General features: G+C 43.1%; 1 protein-coding gene across 1 annotated transcript in view; it reads right to left on the reverse strand.

Annotated features, from left to right (window-relative positions):
• The window catches only part of hsd3b7 (hydroxy-delta-5-steroid dehydrogenase, 3 beta- and steroid delta-isomerase), a 32,084-nt gene that overhangs the window by 3,719 nt on the left and 7,932 nt on the right, over positions 1–20,433 (reverse strand). The window contains exons 3-5 of the mRNA XM_034191323.1: positions 12,305–12,413; positions 4,933–5,032; positions 145–307 (exon numbers count right to left, since the gene is read on the reverse strand). Coding sequence (XP_034047214.1) covers positions 145–307; positions 4,933–5,032; positions 12,305–12,413 — 372 coding nt within the window. The remainder of the gene's footprint in view (positions 1–144; positions 308–4,932; positions 5,033–12,304; positions 12,414–20,433) is intronic.

Below are 20,433 nucleotides of genomic sequence, written 5' to 3' on the forward strand. Positions count from 1 at the left end.
GTTTTACCTACATTCCACTCATCCTGCCTTCAGAGAAAATTTGAAATGTAAAAAACCAAACAAAAAAAAACAAAAAAACACCACACACACACACACACACAGGCAGCCTGGGAGGTCTAGGCTCCTCCTTCTTCCTGGACTCACCTGCATAGACACGCCCATGTTCGGTGGTGTGTGGGATCGCCTCTATGACCACTCCCCCCCTTTGGGCACACAGATTGTAGAGGTCCTTCATCAGCACGTGGCCCTCACCGTAGATCCCCGTCGGCCTCAAGGCGCAGGTGTACAAACATTTCCCACCCTTTACCTGGAAGAAACGAGCACAAACGGTCGGCACACGTAGACGGAGCCGTCACACACAAAAACGTTTAGATACCAGCTGGAATTCAGGGGGTTTAGAGTCCAAGCCGTAGGAGGTGCGGTGGGGCACCACAGTGAGACCACCAGCGAATGAAAACTTGCACAAGAAACCCCAAACAGAGCTTCCTCCAGGCTGGAATCTGACCGAGCAAAACAACACTCTCCCCGAGTCACAACATTAAAAATAAAACAATAGACATCGAGTGTTTAGTGTAAAAGCACTGATTATGACGTGTCCTCCCTCTTTAATAAGGAACTCTTGGTAAATGGATAAACAGAAGACAATGAAACATTTCATCTCAGCCAAGAAGGTCAGAATGTATTTTCCACCACAATCTGTTTTTTTGCTGAATTATGGAAAAGCTAAGAAGCCGATTTTGATGAACTCCGGTGTCTGGTTCAAGCACGGGACACGGAGGAACACTTTGAAGTTTGGTCCAGATAAAAGGACAGCAATCAGATATAAAACTCAGCAATCATCATCAGAACATTGGAACCTGATCAAAGAAGAATGGTTGGGGAAAAAAAAAAAAAAAAAAAAAAGAGATGAGAATCAGGATCAGAAACAAAGGGGAGCGATGAGAATCAGATCTCAGCATTCAGGATCCCACGGTTGTCTGTCTGCAGGTGCACTTTAGTCCAGAGCCAGGTAGTGAGCTGTTGAACAAAACTATTTCAGGACAGGGGTGGTGCACTAGAGTGGACAGGTTGGGGCTTTATCTATATTCAAATAAATAGCTCATTTTTATTTTTAAGACAGTCTGAAAAAAATGATGATTTTCACTTTAGCAAACATGGATAGGAAGTGTTACTCGTTAACTATCTTGAATCTGGTGGTCCTTCATAGTTCATGATCTGTTTCATAATGACCTGAAAAAATTTACACTTCTCAGAGTAACAAAAGATCTGCGATGCTGTGCTTTTGCAAAGCATCTTTCGCAAAGCATCTTTCAGATTGAGGACATGGCTTGTTATAAAACATTACAGTATCTACTGTAGTTATCCACTAGTCCAAACAGTTATGTTAACATACAACAGCAAAGAGACAATATTACTGCAAAAGCTGTGATGAACTAACTTCTTTTGGCTTCCACATTTACTTACTTGTTTGCCAAATTTTATGCCAGAGTCCCACATGTACAAGTAGAGTGGGGCAGAAATGGCTTTGTACCTGGGGCCTTCTTATTGTGAGGCAAGCATGCCAACTGCTTGTGCCACTGTTCTCTCAGATGGCATTAGCAATAAGTAGTGTGAATCTAACACTAGCTAAATGAGCGTCAGTTGTCAATCTCTTTGCCAGTGTTGCCAAACATATCTGTTGGTTTACATGAAAAACTATCACGCATGTAACATACCCAACTAATGCTAGCCAACTATCTAATGTTCTTCTCAAACCCCAAGAATTAAATGCCTAAATCCAAGGTGCAGTGACTTGAGAAATACCATGTCCTCAGTCTATTTGTCGGCCAGTGTTGGATAAAGTACTCAGACCTTAATACTACACCCTAAATAATCTGGTAGAAGTAAAGGTCTGTTGTCGAAAATGTTAAAGCAAAAATGTGAAAGTATTTGCAATAAATAGCCCTAAAGTACCCAAACTAAACATGATTATTGATATGTTATGGTGTCAGAGTAGGGAGCTCAGTGGTTAAGGAGTATGTGTAGACCTGGGTTTGATTCTCAGTCATGGTACCTGACTGTTGTTGTTCAAGACACCTAATCTGCATGGTCTCAGTCCCCTTTACTGTAGCTGTAAATGGGTGTAGGCTTTGGTTGAGGAAGTGACTGGTGTCCCATGCAGGGGGAGGCGTAGACGCTCATATCCAGAGATATGGACATCTGGGTCAATACTTACTCTACATACTTCTGGGGAGTTTGAGTTTCACCCTGGGAATCAATCAAACCTGACTGTATAATAATGTTACTTTCTGATTATAATTTCTATTACTATTCTGAATATGTAATCCAACTCGTAACCGATAGTTCCTTATGTGTAGGGAACAGTTCCAGCCTACATTCATCTGTTCACCTAACTGAACAGATGTGTGAAAACCCCTGAAAGCTTTCCAAACGCATTTTTGGAATTTTTTGCTGTGTGCTGTAATCAGAGGTATACCTGTATGTGATGAAAGATTTGACCTTGTAGAGACGTCCACCTATTTGGGCAGTGACATTCATGTCTCTCTGTCCTCAGTCTTTGAGATAGAGAGGTGCCTAGTCAGAGCGTATGGAGTCATGAGATCACTGGACAGAGGTGCTTGGTGATGCCGATATCTGTCCAGGCTGACGAAGGTCCAAGTCTTTAGGGTCCTGGCGCTGGCTGTCTTGATGTGTGGTTCTGAAACTTGGACGCTAACCAGTGACCTAAGGTGAGGGCTGGATGTCTTTCATACTAGGTGATGGGCACGATATATTTGTTTTACACACTGTCCCAGTCCGCTGCCAAGCCACAAATCCCCGTCAGTTGTGGATATCAGCGGTTAACGGCAGATATACAGCGCATAGAGTGAGTATGTATTGTGTATGAATTGAGTATATATGGAGTATGTAAGGCGGATGTTATCTGCATCCTGCGGACATGCGTGCCTCTGCGGATGATCACGGGCGTGTTCGGATAACGGCCGACTCATACAGGCATGTTACATGGATTTTGCGGATGTTTGGTGAATATGGGCCAATTTTGTGTGCAATCCATACGCAAATCCTCCTAGACGCCAGTGGGACAGGGCCTAAAGACTGAAGTGACTAAGGTAACAATTAATGAAAACAATATGGCAAAACAGCTACTACGACAAAACTACACAATACATGAATGATGAACAGAAAACAAAACCAATAAAAACATGAACATGGCAGGAATACAAATACAGACGTACAGAACAAGAAAGCAAAGATCAACGAAAAATTCATGACAGGAAGCCCATCAAGGGCAGGATTATGACATCCTCGCTTGGTACCACATTTACATGGACAATTTTTACACGAGTCCCAAACTGTTCATGGACCTGGCTAACATGATGTTTGGGGCATGTGGCACATACAGGGAGAACAGACGAGGTTGCCCCAGAGGGAGGGCAAATGCCCTCACAAAAAAAAAAAACAAAAAATCTGAAAGAGGATCGAAAAGATGGATAAGAGAGGGGCATCTGGTGTTTGTAAAGTGGATGGACACATGGGAGGTTTCTGTGTGCGCCACCATCCATCATGCGTTGTTGGGTGAGAGTGCGGAGAAGGGTGAAGGATGGATGCTGGACAGTGAAAGACATTCAGTGCCCTACCCAGTGTTGGGTTATAATAAAAACATGGGTGGAGTCGACCTATCTGACATTGTAACCACAAATGCATTCATCTTGCATCTTGAGATCAGCAGTGTCAAGCAAGTGCAGCCCATGACACACAAAGACTATGGTGGAGCTGGCGTGTCAACTGTGTGGCACAGACAAAACAGGTGTCCGATAGAACAGGAACCAGAACCACATTCCTGTGCCAGGCAGAGATCCTCAGCAGAAGGCCACAAAAGGCAAATTGAGGCGTCAATGGTGCCTTCAGGTGGACAATAAGAGAAGTGTCAGGCCTGCGATGTGCCCCTCGAATTGTTTTTGTGAGTGGCACAAATAGTTTAACATGTCCTGCACTACGTGAATTTTACCATTTATATTCAAAATCTTATTTTGACATCTAATTGTGTTCTAAATAGTTTAGCATTAGCATTTCCTGCACTATATTTGTACACGTTGAAATCTGACTGTTTTGTAAATAATTGTACAAAAAAAAAAAAAAGCCTGAAGCACTTCCTGCATTTACGTAAATAGTTGTATTTAACTTTTTTTTGCTACATTTGTACATATACTTTTGAAATTTACAATTTATATTTAAATTTGAAGTTATGAAAATGGTTCATTAATCAAGTTTGTGGTTTTCACAGTAAGAAATTTTTTTTTTTTTCTACTTGGATTTTATGTTTTTTGTGTTATTTTAGGTTCACTGTGTTATACAGTTGGTCAGAATGAATGAAAAACTGGAAAGTCACAGGTGACGTTGTGCTGAAAAAAAAAAATGACACCAAACAAGGCCAGGTAAAGACTTTTTAAAGGTAAAACCAAAAGTAGTCACAAATGGTTAATTATACCCTGGACTCCAGAGGGTTACACACTAAGTCTCCTCTCTCTGTTTAATACCCCAAACATGTTTCTTTCCTCAGCAGTATTTTTACTCTGAGGGGAAAAAGGTCACATTTAGAGGAAGTACAACGAAAAGCAGCATTTTATTTTATTCACAACAGCAGCTTCTACAGCCTCGTTAAAAAAATAAATAAAAAGCCGGTCACAGGTTTGTGGATTATAAATTGCTGCCAGACTCAAACTGCTTCCAGGATAACTGAACTCAAGTTTAGCCTTGTTTTCTTCTGAGCTGTCACAGTGCACGTTACTTGCACTCCACACTTAAGATGTGCTTTTCATTATCTTGCCTCAGGTTCATTTGGTTTCAAAAGCGGCTGATAAATATTATAATAATAAAAAAAAAAACCTAAAGTGATCTGAACTTTGTGCAAACAAACGGCACAACGAGTACCTTGGTGCCATTTGCTGCGAGGGCCATTTGCTCGGCCTTTGTCTTGCTCCTGGGGTAGGCCATCGTGTGCTTGACAAGGTACGGCGTGTCTTCATCACCCCTGCACAGAACGAGGGACACAACCAAAAAAAAGAACACTCATGAGGACGTCCACAGCTCAGAGTGGAATATGTGTGTGTGGACAAGTGGACATGCTGCAGCAAGAGCGAGACAGTTGAATATTTGTGTGCCAGCTCTGGTGGCAAGCGCCAGCACTTCCACTCGTGCAGTTGTCTGGGTTCGAGGTGCTGCAGGCATAGTTTGTTCTGCTGAGAAGGCAAGTGATCGTTCTCAGACAGAGAATGCCAAATATTACAAACAGCTGCAGCCACGGACGTGCAAATGCTCATGTCAGGGAGTCGTGCACGCTCCACCCAACAAGCACAGAACATAACTGCATCACTGCTGGAAGGCTGCAATCTGGTTGCTCCAGAAGTAATGCTGTGTCCATGTGATTGCAACATGGACATAATGTAATGTTGCAGTTACATTCCGTGCTCGCTGGGGAGATCAATGCTGACCATCAGGAGAGATAAAAACTTTTTTTTTTTTTTTTTTTTTATAGAATCTGCTCTCCACACCACCAGTTACTTTTGCAGGTTGTAACTGAATGCATGCTGACACTGGTATTATATTACTGTTAACATTTTTCAAATAATTCCTTCTGATTATTTTGGATTATTGCCATCTACATCTGTTTGTTGAGTTGATGGGGATTCCTCAAAGACATGAACCAGTTTTCACAAAACTTAAGAACAAAAGATGAGGCTGTTCAGGGGAAATGATTTTCATGAAACCTCATAAAAGTTAAAATGATTACCTGCTTGGGACTCCGGCAAGGACGGTCGCATTCCTCCCCTCTGCTCTCTATCTCTGCTCCGACCTTCAAAGTCCCTACTTCACCAGACTGAATTCTTCAAATTATGATTTGGGTTAACTATGGAATTGATCAGCTGGTCTCTCAACGCCATTGACACCATTTGTTTTCGACAAGGAGATCAGGGTTTGGGGACCCTGTGTGCCCTGATGGAACCTACCCAGCGGGCTTTGCTCTTGACACTTGAGAGAGATGGAGTGTGACACGTGGCTCCACTCTCTGTGGAAGACATTGAGGATTCATTCGTATTCGCTTTTATGGTGGGAGGTTTGGTGCTGATTGGTTTGTGTGCTGCCCTGACCCACAGGAATATTAGCAAGACAACTGCTTCCAGAATTTTGTCCCCTCATCTGTCCATCATGATTAGTGAGTTGGGCAATGCTGTGTAATCTCAGACTGCGTGAACTCTTGAACGCAAACTGGATTCAATCTTGGAGCAAATCACTGCATTGCAAAGGAATTGTACTGCTGAGGACCAGAGAATATTCTTCATAAATCTGGACTCTCGACAGTCAGGGGTGCAGTAAATAGAATTCTGTATCTCTGCCAAACATCAACATGGCAGCCTTATCGGCTCCTGAAGGCCAAATTCCCTGCTCTTCCCCCAGAAGGATCTACAGTCTTAGTGAAGAAATTCGGCCCCCCTTGTCATCTACCCCCCCTCAGCCTGCTGTTGCCTAGCAACATCAGACTTTACACACACACTGACAGAAATTTAACTCATCTGCACACGACGCATGTCTCGCTCCCTCCATCCCTATTACTCCCCCCGTGTCTCTCTACTCCCCCCACCCTGGCTTCCTCTTTGCCACCTCGAAGGCAGCGCAGTTTTTACTGCTGCAGCCTTCAACCCCCAGGCTGGGCAGCGCGGGCCCCTCCTGCTGCGGCCTTCACCCACTTTGCCTCAATTCGGAAGACGGACTACTTCAAGTTCAGTGCACATAAACAATGTCAAATGTATATGTGTTGTCTTTAATTTTGATGTGTGCCATTATTACGGTAAACAAGTAATAATTGTGGATTGATTGCTGTATCTTGTCTGAGGTAATTTGAGTGTAAATGTAATTGCCCTTTTTTGGGATCAATAAAGTTGTCTGAAGTTGAAGTTATGTGGTGTGAAATAATTTGAGGGCAAGAGACAATGGGTGGAGGAAAGATATTTTAAAACCACCTTTTTTTCTAGTTTTAAATTTTAATTATGTGGTGCTTTGAGCGTTGGCAAATGGTATGTGCTCTAATTATTGTTCTGAAATGTTATGCGTTTAAATGTTTTTTTTCTCTGCCATCAGTGCTTTTCATTTACAGTCCCACAGCATTAAAGCTTTAAGCACATTTGTTGTTTCAAGAAGTGTTAAAATAAGGAAAATATGTTGAAGTTATATTTATTATGTTTACATTTTGTTTAAATTCATGAATAAATAAAAGAAAAATTTGTGATCATTTTTCACCTTAATCAAAATAGAGTTTATTTTAGGTGGTCTCCTGCAATTTACAAAAGGAAAAAAAAAAAAAAAAAACTTTCAATTCTTATTAGATTAGTTAGAACTTTACTGATCCCTTGGGAAGACTCCCTTAGGGAAACTGAGGTTCAAGCAGCATTATAGACCAGCATACAGGGTAAGAAGCACACAGAATATCAAAAGTAAAAGTAAACAGTTTGCAAATATAAATACACAATATAAATACCAGACATACTGATCAATACTGGTTTACTGGCTACTACTGCTATTGCGTGATCAGATGTTTTTACTTTTCTTTAAATAAACTTTTTCCTTAAATAAGGGTGGTAAGTTGATTATTACATTCTTTAAGAGAAAATCATTCTTAGAACTGATTTTTGTAAGAATACAAATTAGATTTTCTGTTGGTCAACCACCAATTAAAAACCAGCCACACACTACATTTGTAACAATTCTAGGGTGCCTAGAAGTCTATTTTCATCCATCCATTTTCTTCCACTTTATCCGGAGTCGGGTCGCGGGGGCAGCAGCTCAAGCAAAGCCGCCCAGACCTCCCGATCCACACACACCTCCCTCAGCTCCTCCGGGGGAACCCCAAGACATTCCCAAGCCAGCAGAGAGATGTAGTCCCTCCAGCATGTCCTGGGTCTTCCCCGGAGCCTCCTCCCAATGGGACGTGCCCGGAACACCTCTCCAGCGAGGCGTCCAGGGGGCATCCAGAAAAGATGCCCGAGCCATCTCAACTGACTCCTTTCAATGTGGAGGAGCAGCGGCTCGACTCCGAGCTCCTCCCGAGTGACTCCTCATCCTATCTCTAAGGGAGCGTCCAGCCACCCTGCGGAGGAAACTCATCTCGGCCGCTTGTACTTGCAATCTCGTTCTTTTGGTCATGAGCCAAATCTCATGACCATAGGTGAGGATCGGAACGTAGATCGATCGGTAAATCGAGAGCTTTGCCCCCCTACTCAGCTCTCTTCACCACGACGGTCCGATACAGCGACCGCATCACTACAGATGCTGCACCGATCCATCTATCGATCTCACGCTCCATCCATCCCTCACTCGTGAACAACACGCCGAGATACTTAAACTCCTCCACTTGAGGCAAGGACACTCCACCGACCTGAAGAGGGCAAAGCACCTTTTTCCGGTCGAGAACCATAGCCTAGGATTTGGAGGTGCTGATTTTCATCCCGGACGCTTCACACTCAGCTGCAAACCGCCCCAGTGCACACTGAAGGTCCTGATTTGACGAAGCCAACAGAACCACATCGTCCGTAAACAGCAGAGATGAGATTCTGTGGTTCCCAAACCACACCCCCTCTACACCCTGGCTGCACCTAGAAATTCTGTCCATAAAAATAATGAACAGAACCGGTGACAAAGGGCAGCCCTGGCGGAGGCCAACGTGCACTGGAAACAGGTTTGACTTACTACCGGCAATGGGAACCAAGCTCCTGCTGCGGTCGTACAGGGACCGGATAGCCCTTAGCAAAGGATCCTGGACCCCATACTCCCGGAGCACTCCCCACAGGGTGCCCCGAGGGACACGGTCGAACGCCTTCTCCAGATCCACAAAACACATGTGGACTGGTTGGGCGAACTCCCATGAACCCTCGAGCACCTGATGGAGCGTGTAGAGCTGGTCCAGTGTGCCGCGACCAGGACGAAAACCACACTGCTCCTTCTGAATCCGAGGTTCGACCATCGGTCGAATTCTCCTCTCCAGTACTCTGGAATAGACCTTACCGGGGAGGCTGAGGAGTGTGATCCCCCTATAGTTGGAACACACCCTCCGGTCCCCCTTCTTAAACAGAGGGACCACCACCCCGGTCTGCCAATCCAGAGGCACTGTCCCTGATCGTCACGCGATGTTGCAGAGACGTGTCAGCCAAGACAGTCCCACAACATCCAGAGACTTAAGGTACTCAGGACAGATTTAATCCACCCCAGGAGCCCTGCCACAGAGGAGCTTTCTAACCACCTCGGTGACTTCAGCCTGGGTAATGGATGAGTCCGCCTCTGAGTCCCCAGTCTCTGCTTCCTCTTCGGAAGACGTGACGATGGGATTGAAGAGATCCTCGAAGTACTCCTTCCACCGCCTGACAACATCCCCAGTCAGGGTCAACAGCTCTCCACCGGCACCGTAAACAGTGCCAGTGGAGAGCTGCTTCCGCCTCCTGAGGCATCAGATGGTTTGCCAGAATCTCTTCGAGGCCGACCGATAGTCCTCCATAGCCTCCCCGAACTCCTCCCAGTTTTTGCCTCTGCGACCGCACGGGCTGCGGCATGCTTGGCCTGCCGGTACCTGTCAGCTGCCTCTGGGGTCCCACTTACCAACAAAGATAAGTAGGACTCCTTCAGCTTGACGGCATCCCTTACTTCCGGTGTCCACCACCGGGTTCGGGGATTGCCGCCGCGACAGGCACCAGAGACCTTGCAACCACAGCTATGAGTGGCCGCATCGACAATGGAGGTGGAGAACATGGTCCACTCAGACTCCATGTCTCCAACCTCCCCCAGGATCTGGGAGAAGCTCTCCCGGAGGTGGGAGTTGAAGACCTCGCTGACAGAGGGTTCCGCCAGTCGTTCCCAGCAGACCCTCACGTTATGTTTGGGCTTACTGGCAGGTCCATTTTATTTTAACATCTTCCAAAAGGTTCCAGACTTTTTTGTCTATTTAAAATGCCAAAATATCTAAGAAGCTTGTTTATTTTTTATTGAGTTTGTGTTTTCAAGGTATTCTCAGAACTACTACAGCAATAAAAAAAAAAAAAAAAAAACGACATCCATGAAAATGTAGTGGGCTGAAATGCAAAGCAGAATGCACAGATGTGTGGGTTTTTTTTTTTTAAACCCATAAAAAATTCCAGCGTCTCACAGCACGTCTCAGTCTAAACCACAGTGTCTGTTCACGCCCATGCATGACGCTTGTTTTGACTCTTATTTTGTCTGAGCATCTGAGCACCAAAATATGCACTATTGTTCAAGAATGTTGGAAAAACAAAAACAGAACAATGCACAGCGTCAAGGAGCAATGCGTTGCTCAGGACGGTCCAAGAGATGCACATTTCTGCAAACCCCTGCAATACCGAGCCTGCTTAGAATCTGGAAATGCACAACTAAAGTGCATCATCATTTGTGCACTTTTAATCACAAATGCACATTCATCATCTGCAAAATAATGTTTTCTCAGTAACCAGCAGTGCATAATGCAGTCAACTGATTTGCATAATGACGAACCAGAAAAGTGTTTTTTCAGCCTGAAAAATTTGATACACTTTGTGTGAAGCTCCTTGAGGCGACCCTGTCGTGAATTGGTGCTATATAAATGAATAAATCTGATTTGAAATGTAGGAGACATGCATGTTCCATAAGGACGTAGACAGAAACTGCTTTTTTTTTTTTAAGCTTTCACCAAGACAGTGTGGAGTCTTTTGATGAGGACATGATACATTTTAATCATACGGATCATTAGGGAGTAAACTCAGTGGAACCAAATATAGCGTATAAACAATATCATGGGTGCTGTGGAAACTGGGGGCCCAGCAGGACCGGACCAACTCAAAAATGGAGGTGGGAGTTGTACGAAACTGAGGCAGAAACATGATTTTCATTGGCAGATTTTCCATTACACTTATTTTGGGATGACTAAAATTCCTCAGATATTATAAGATCCACAGAACTATTTCACAAATTTAGAATTTATAAATCCCCAACGAAGGCCAAAAACAGGCTTGACGTTACATGGACCGCGCATCATGGCTTTTTATATTCCACTAAGAAGGCCAATCCAGAATGAGTAGGTGTGGTGAGGTTAAACCAGGTGGATAAATGCACATTCCCAGCTGCCTTCTAAAGAAATTATGAGTCAATCACAGATTTCCCAATGGAACAGATGCATCCCCCATTATGTTACCCCAAGGTGTCAAGACTGAGATGACCCCAGCACAGAGAACAGGAAGCAAGGTCATACACAGGTGAACAACAAACAGGCAGAAGTGTCAGTGAGGGTTAACAGGCCAGAGGTCAAAGTCCACTAAATCCAATTCAGGGAAACAACAGGATAAAAGGAAAGTCAAAAACTAGCAATTCATCTCTGTGGTAACTTATGTATTGTTTATGTTTGGCTACTTTCATGAAACAGAGTCACGGCTAACATCAGCCTGGATTACTGAAAATCCCATATTTAGGTTTCATCAAATAGCTCCCAGGCTTTTCAGTGACTGGACTTGGCATCAGAGATGTATTTGTAAGTGGTGAAAGTATAAGAAAGACAGCGATTTGTCTTGGCAGTCACGCACACGTCTCTGGAGTCCTGTGTCTGGGCAGATGTCATCCAGGACTGAAGGCGGTTCTCTGGTGTTGTGGCGGTGCTGAGGCATGGCACCAGTGCACGTTCCCAGACTTGACCCAACTTGAAATTCCTGGGGGTATCTGTCTACAGTCCCACCAAGCCTCACCCTAGAGCTTGAAGCAGGTACATAGTTTAATCTGATCCTCTTGTGTAATTACTGGGTTCTTGCAGGTTGAACTACATTTAAAACTTCCCTTAGAAGATCACACAGTTTCATCTTTACCTTCATTTATTTTCACTCTGTTTGAGCTTATCGTTCCTCCCCAGCGCCAACATTTTCCAGAAAGTTTACATTCTCAAGAAGAGAACCAGTGGTGAGTTCAAATTTAAAAAACCAAAGCGTTTGTCACATTGTGAGGGTAACACGCGCCCATAAGGACTGTGAGAAAAACATGTTACTGTCCTTCAGCACCAGAACAAGGCTGACGAATCAGCACATAACACGGTTTAAGTTGAACTGTTGTGTGTCTGTTTAAGTACAAACTGGATAATAATGGTTGCAAAACATCACTTAATGAATAACTTCGTCCAGCTGTGGTGTGCAGTGCAACCTGATCTTCTACCACACTAGAACGCTGTTAAGGGGAATTATAAATATCAGTTTACTTAATACAAGAAAGATCAGGTTTTCAGTTTCACCTCAAGAATGGGTCTCTGTTGGAATTTGGACCAACCACTTCCATGGAGCTGGTGTAGACCAGATACTGGATGCCATTCTCCACACAGGCATTGATCACGTTCTCCGTGCCTGAAAGAAGACAGCACATGCTTTAATGAAAGAAATGTAGATATCGGTAGGTCAACTCCTATCTCACTGACCTAACATAGCAAAGATTTTAGAGTCAGCTGCGTTATTTCAAGCACATGTTGGATTTATTGAGCTCCGAGTACATAGTCAGGTTCCTTATGCAATGATTCAGAGGTTCTTAAAATGGAGATTTGGAAAACTATACATTTTTAGAAAGCTTATGAAAAAACTATTTTTCTTCAATCCTTTTCTTTGTTTTTTTTTTTTTCGCCCAAAGATTGCTACAGCCGCCATCTTGGATTTCCAGAATTGCCAACCTTCGGAAATAGTCAGGTCCATTGCATCATTGTTAATTTTTTTTGTTTTTTTTTTTGAGTTTTGGTAAATTAGACATTTTTTATAAGAAAGCTTGTGAAATGAGGACACCATGTCCCTCAAAAACCCAATGTTTTAATTTTTTTTTCTTCAAAGGTTGATATGGCTGCCATCTTGGATTTTCAGAATTGGTGACCTTCAAAAATAGTTATGTAATTTCATTAAGTTTTTGGAAATTTGATCAACTACACATTTTAATAAAGCAAGTGAAATGGGGAATCTAAAAAACAGTGTTTCCATTTTTTTAGAGGCTGTTATAATGGCCATCTTAGATTTCTAAAAATGGAAGCCTTTGAATAACTTTCCACTTTCTGGACTTTTGGTTAACCTAGGATCATGACTGAAGTGACTATTTTTTTTAACTGGTTATAAATGTTTCAAAATTAGTGGTAAAGTGCTTTAAACAGACTCAATCTTTTGGACACTTTCTTGGCCAAAACAAGACACGTTGAGAGTATCACTGAGTACTCTTAGAACGTATGATACTCATTTGTGATGTTTCAGAGACAGAACAATTACTGTTTTCCAGAGGATAAATCACCTGGTTTTTTTTTTTGTTCGTTTACATTGATTATAATGATTTATATCAGACTTTCCCATTAATCAAACCACTAACTTAAACTAATAAAAAAAAAAAGTATAAATGCCAATGATATAAAGGTGTGACTTATACTCTGATGCGACTTAAATATGGGCTTTGCTCTTCAAGAGGCGACTTATATTCCGGAAAATAGGATAATTTAATAATAGTCGTGATATAAAGCTCAGGCTCATCTTAAAAAAAAAAAAAAAAAAAAAAAAAAAATTGCTGCTCTAGTAGAAACCATGTGGACATAGCATGTCCTCAGCTAGCCTGAGCTCCAGCGGATGGACATTAATCTAAATCACAGAGTGACTAACGAATGGACAACCTTGGATGCAGATGCAGGAAGAAAACAGACATTTCTGTCATCCAGAGGAAACATCACGTCCTGCCTGTTCACCTCTGACTCCTGGAAAACACTGTTCACTGGGTTTTAGCAGAAGGCTTCACATGTTCCAAGACCTTGCTGCAGAGGTTTGAGGAAAACAGATGCTACTGTTCAAATTATTTTATTAAATTCAGCTCAGGCAATTCTGGCAGTTTAAAAGAGCAATTGTCAGGCGGATGCGAACAACTTATTTGGTCAAATCAAAGAGTCTGTTGTGTGTCTGGTTTGGGGCAGAGAAGACAGGAATAGCCAGCAGATGACGAAGGCATCAAGACAACTAGATCCAGACAAGAAATCCAAAGTGGTAAACAGACAGTTGGGTCCATAAGTATTTGGACAGTGCTGATTTTTGTGATGTTGCCTCTGTACACCATCATGAAGGAGCTGAAATGAAACAACTCAGATGTGTAGTTAGTGAAGACAAACAAAAATGTTGCCTCAATTATTTAGGAGTTACAAGCATTTATATACACAGTCCCTCCCTATCACAAGCCACAAAGTAAATACAAGGACTTGCCTTAATACATATCAGTTAGACATCCAGTTTTATTTAGACAAGAGAAGATGGAAACATCAACATTTCCAAGCCAATGAATACAAACTCTATGGTCCCACATGGTAAATCTATCTGAGGGTACTCTGCCAGAAACTGGTGATTTGCTCTCTCCAGGTTGTAACCAAAAACAGAGGCGTTCAAGTGTCCTGGGATCTTGACAGGTGGATTAAGGCAGCTTGAGTATAATGCAGATGTTTTGGAATGTCCTCGTGAGGGAGGAGCAGAGCCAGAAGTCAAAGCTGGTGTATTCTCCAAAAGATGAAGCCTGAAATGTGACTGAACTTTGGGCAGTGACTCAAAGAATGACATTGTAGACACAAGCAGTCAAAATGAGTCCTGCAGGACGACAGGACTCACCTTTAGAGACCGCATTAGGAGTCTTGACCCCTAGATGGAGGTCAAACTGCTGTTCTTCATTCTAGAAAGAAACCAGCTGACATGGTTTAGATATCAGGTTAAGACGCCCCGTGGACACGTCCCTCTGGAGGTCTTTCAGGCGCATCCAAAAGAAAATGTTGGAGGGATTGAATTTCCTTCCTCACCTCAGAAAACTAAAATACCTTTACAACGTTACCACACCGACCCAACTCGGACAAACAGAGGTAAACAGACGAACAGAGACATGTCCATGGTTCTATTTCCTACAAGCGTATAATAAAATGCCAAGAAAGATTTTAAATAGTACCCATGACCTACACAACGTAACAATGAATAAATCATTTTAATTGTCCTTTGTTTCTTTAAGTGAAAGTGGCAATAAATCATTGTTTACATTTTCTCAAATGCAAACAATTTGCTGGATTTCTATGTTTTACTATTTTAAATGAACTAACTTTGGATGCTGCCCAACAAATGCAAGTTAGACATCGGCTTGAGTTCTGAAAAACTGAGGAATCCTTCTTGTTTAAAGAAGGTTTTAGGGCATTTTTAGCTGTTTTGATACAAGAGTATTGAGTGATGTATAAAGAAAGGGAGTGAGCCAGAATAGATTTTAAAAAGAAATCTGAAAATACTTTTTGTTGTGTCCTTAATCTGAGACAGACAGATGAGACAAAATGTTTCTGTCCAGCTGTAGGGGACGTCGGGGCCCAGTGGATCAGAAATGTTTTGTGGCAACATAAACAAATTATCCATAGGCTGAGATCATTCTATTGAGGATTTACTACAGCAAGTTATTGTTTATAAGGCTGTGGTATTTATGTCTCCCCAAGTGTAATTTACAGGTGTTTGAAATTGATTTTAAAATGTTTCATTCACTGTGCCCCGGACACTAATTTACGGGACACAGTGAATCAACTCAGAATATAATGAAAAAACACGATTATAAAGATTTCTTCAAAGTTATTAAATATATGCTGATGCATATACAAACTATAATCCAGCAAAACAGCTTTGTAATGTGTGAGTGTCTTATATAGTGATATAAGTGCTTTAATAAATAATAATGACTTGGATTTCTATAGTGCCTTTCATGATACCCAAGGTCGCTTCACAAGAGTGGGAGGAGGGAGGTGGGGGATTTGGGGAGGATAGGCAAGAGAGGAGGTGTGTTTTGAGGTGCTTTTGGAACTGTGTCAGAGAAGTGGCAGAACAGATGGGAGGGGGCAGGCTGTTCCAGAGGGTAGGGGCAATTACACAGAAAGTCCTATCTCCAAAAGTTCAGAGTCTGGTGCGAGGAGTGGACAGTAGGTCCTTGCTGGTGGGGCACAGGGACCATGAGAGTAGGTGTGAAGAAGGTCAGTGATGTACTTGCGTGCCAGTGAATGAGTGATTTGTAGGTAAGGAAGAGGATTTTGTAGCTGATGCGTTCTTTGACTGTGAGCCAGTGAAGTTTCTTAAGGATGGGAATGATGTGCTGCCAGGGCTTGGTATGAGTTAGCACCCTGGCAGCTGAATTCTGGACATATTGCAATCTGCCTAGGGCCTTGTTAGGCAACCCAGACAGGACGTTATTGCAGTAGTCCAGACAGGAGGTGATGAAGGCATGATTAAGTGTTTCGGTGACTGAGTTGGTAAGTGACGGCCGGAGTCTTGAAATGTTGCGCAGACGGAGGAAGAAGGTAGATTTGGTGATGCTCTTGATATGGGAACTGAATGAGAGTATTGAGTCCAGAATGACACCCAGGTTCTGCACTTCAGATGTTGGAGAGGTGGTGCAGCCATCAATGGCCAGGGTGAGGTCTCCAACCTTCTTTAGCAGTGGTGCTGGGGCCACCACCATGAACTCTGTGTTGTTGGTGTTACATTTCAATAGGTTGGTGGTCATCCAAATTTTGATATCCTGCAGACAGTTATTGAGTTGTATTGGTGGGAGTTGTGAGAAGGGCTTGGTGTTGATATACAATTGAGTGTCATCAGCATAACAGTGAAAACTAAGTCCATGGTTGGGGATGATTTGACCAAGGGCGAGCAAGTAGATGGTAACGACAAGGGGGCCAAGGACAGATGGCGGTTGGCTGCTATGGTAGAGCTGAAACCTTGCAAAGTGATGTATTGTTTTCGATTAGAGAGGTAGGACTGGAACCAGGAGAGTGCAGTGCCAGTAAGGCCGATGAGCTCAGAGAGACGAGCAAGGAGAATGGAATGGGAAATGATATCGAAGGCAGCGGAGAGGTCTAGGAGGATGAGGATGGCGACAAGGCCATTATCTGCAGCAATCAGGAGGTCATTTGTGATTTTGATGAGGGCGGTTTCAGTACTATGATGGGGCCTGAAAGCAGATTGGAGAGGTTCAAAGAGCTCATGGTGGGACATATGGTGTTGTAGCTGGGCAGCCACTGCTCTAGAAACTATTATAAATACAACTGCCATAATTTCTGTTCAAACGTGAAAACAGTTGTTTATATACAGAAATTATAGAAATAATTAATGGAAAAGTAAATGTAAACGCCTCAAGTAATATTTATCATCCACTTGATAGTGGGGCTTAGTAAATCACTTTCTCGACTGAGTCACTGTGCCCCGGGTGCATGTGACACACACGAGTCATGTTATCAAATTGCTGATAGTGTGGAGAAGACATAACACATACTCATCAGTTGGATGGGGTAGTCTAATAATTTTTTGGGACACCTTTCCTCTGTTGAGAAATACAGAGACACTGACATCCACAAAAGTTACTTTAGACAGGAAAAAACTGACTTTACCCTTAATGTATCCAAAACAAAACACTCATTTATAAAGGGGTTGTCTTTTATGCATAAAAATATGGCATAACTGCTGCAAATTTATATGTAGTTTTGCAGATATTGCTACTGATTCCCTGTGCCCCATGATTCACCGTGTCCTGGTTTCCCCTATATATTTTATTTATTACCACAGGACCAGAATGTTGACTTTAACCATTGACCGGTCCTAACCAACATCAACTCACCCCCCCATTTGTGCACTCAATGAACCTGCCCTGCCATGTTTGATGAAAATTGAGTTATGGGTTCTGGAGCTGTCTTCTAAAATGTATTCATGCAAATGCTGTTACATAGAGATCGAGGCAACCATAAGAGCGTCACTCTGGGTTTGAATCCATGAAGCAAATAGTTTGCTTGGCAATAAATATGGTCCATAGGAAATTTCTATGGAGCTAAAAATTAGTTAAAAAAAACTGAAATTTAAGGAGGCTCTGCCATGTCTGGTCAGTGCGATCTCCACTCAGTCATTTCAGCGCTGGTTGTGATCGAGTACACTGGGTTCAGGAATCTTTCATACTGACGTGTGAACGCAGCGACAACTTAAAATTGCTGCTGTAATATTTAACACACTTGTTTATACTGACTAGACAAAATTCTGCTTCTTTGTCTTTTGGCTGTTCCCGTTAGGGGTCGCCACAGCAGATCAATCGTTTCCATCTCACCCTGTCCTCTGTATCTTCCTCTGTCACACCAACCACCTGCATGTCCTCTCTCAGTACATCCATGAATCTTCTCTTTGGTCTCCCTCTTCTCCTCCTGCCTGGTGGCTCCATCCTCAGCATCCTTCTCCCTATATACCCTGGGTCCCTGGGACTGTCTCCAAACTGTCCCACCTGAGCTGTCCCTCTGATATGTTCATTCCTAATCTTGTCCATTCTTGTCACTCCCAAAGAGAATCTCAACATCTTCAGCTCTGCCTCCTGTCTTTTTGTTAGTGCCACTGTCTCTAAACCATACAACATAGCTGGTCTCACTACTGTTTTGTAAACTTTCCCCTTCACTCTTGCTGATATTCTTCGGTCACAAATCACTCCTGCCACCTTTCTCCACCCACTCCACCCTGCCTGCACTCTCTTCTTCACCTCTCTACCACACTCTCCATTACTTTGAACAGTTGACCCCAAATATTTAAACTCATCTACTTTCTCCACTTCTACTCCTTGTAACTGCACTATTCCACTGGGCTCCCTCTCATTCACACACATGTACTCAGTCTTGCTTCTACTGACTTTCATTTCCCTTCTCTCCAAAGCATATCTCCACTTCTCCAGAATAGTCTCAACTTGCTCTCTACTCTCACTACAGATCACAATGTCATCTGCAAACATCATAGTCCATGGGGACTCCTGTCTGATCTCATTTGTCAACCTGTCCATCACCACTGCAAACAAGAAAGGACTCAGAGCTGATCCTTGGTGTAATCCCACCTCCACCTTGAATGAGTGTCATTCCGACTGCACATCTCACTGCTGTCACACTATTCTTGTACATGTCCTGCACTACCCTAACATACTTCTCTGCCACTCCAGACTTCCTCATACAACGCCACAACTCTTCTCTTGGCACCCTATCATAAGCTTTTTCTAAGTCCACAAACACACAATGTAACTCTGTCCTTCTCTGTACTTTTCCAACAGTATTATCAGAGCAAACATTGCATCTGTAGTGCTCTCTCGGCATGAAACCATATTGCTGCTCACAGATCTTCACCTGTTTTCTAAGCCTAGCTTCTACTACTCTTTCCCATAACTTCATGCTGTGGCTGATCAGCTTTATGCCTCTGTAGTTACTGCAGCTCTGCACATCACCCTTGTTCTTGAAAATAGGAACCAGCACACTTCGTCTCCACTCCTCAGGCATCCTCTCACTTTCCAAGATTTTATTAAACAATCTGGTTAGAAACTCTACTGCCATCTCTCCTAGACATTTCCATGCCTCCATTGGAATGTCATCTGGACCAACTGCCTTTCCACTCTTCATCCTCTTCATAGCAGTCCTCACTTCTTCCTTGCTAATCTCTTACTTCCTGATTTACTCTCACCACATCATCCAGCCTTTTCTCTCGCTCATTTTCTTTATTCATCAACTCTTCAAAATATTCCCTCCACCTTCTCAGCACACACTCCTCACTTGTCAGCACATCATCATGTGCATCTTTTACCACCCTAACCTGCTGCACATCCTTTCCAGCTCTGTCCCTTTGTCTGGCCAGTCGGTACAAGTCCTTCTCTCCTTCCTTACTATTCAACTTCTTGTACAGCTCGCAATATGCCTTTTCCTTTGCCACTTCTCTTCTCGCCTTACGCCGCATCTCCTTGTACTCCTGTCTACTTTCTTCATCTCTCCAACTATCCCAAAACTTTTTCGCCAACCTCTTTCTCCTTATGCTTTCCTGGACCTCTTCATTCCACCACCAAGTCTCCTTGTCTTCCTTCCACTGTCCAGATGTCATACCCAGTACTGCCCTAGCTGTCTCCCTCACCACATCTGCAGTACTTTTCCAGTTGTCCAAAATTGCTTCCCCTCCAACTAGTGCTTCTCTCACCTGCTCGCTAAATTTCACACAGTCTTCCTCCTTCAGCTTCCACCATCTGATCCTTTGTTGAGCTCTCACTCTCTTCTTCTTCTTTATCTCTAAAGTCATCCTACAAACAACCATCCTATGCTGTCTAGTGACACTCTCTCCTGCTACCACCTTACAGTCTGTCATTTCTTTTAGCTTGCATCTCCTATAAAGATGGTAGTCCACCTGTGTGCACCTTCCTCCACTCTTATGTTACCCTGTGCTCCTCCCTTTTCTTAAAGTAGGTATTAACCACAGCCATTTCCATCCTTTTTGCAAAATCAACTACCATCTGTCCTTCCCCATTCCTATCCTTGAAACCATATCTACCCATTACTTCCTCATCACCTCTGTTCCCTTCACCAAC

Source organism: Thalassophryne amazonica, chromosome 16 (assembly GCF_902500255.1).
Source record: "Thalassophryne amazonica chromosome 16, fThaAma1.1, whole genome shotgun sequence".
NCBI lineage: Eukaryota > Metazoa > Chordata > Actinopteri > Batrachoidiformes > Batrachoididae > Thalassophryne > Thalassophryne amazonica.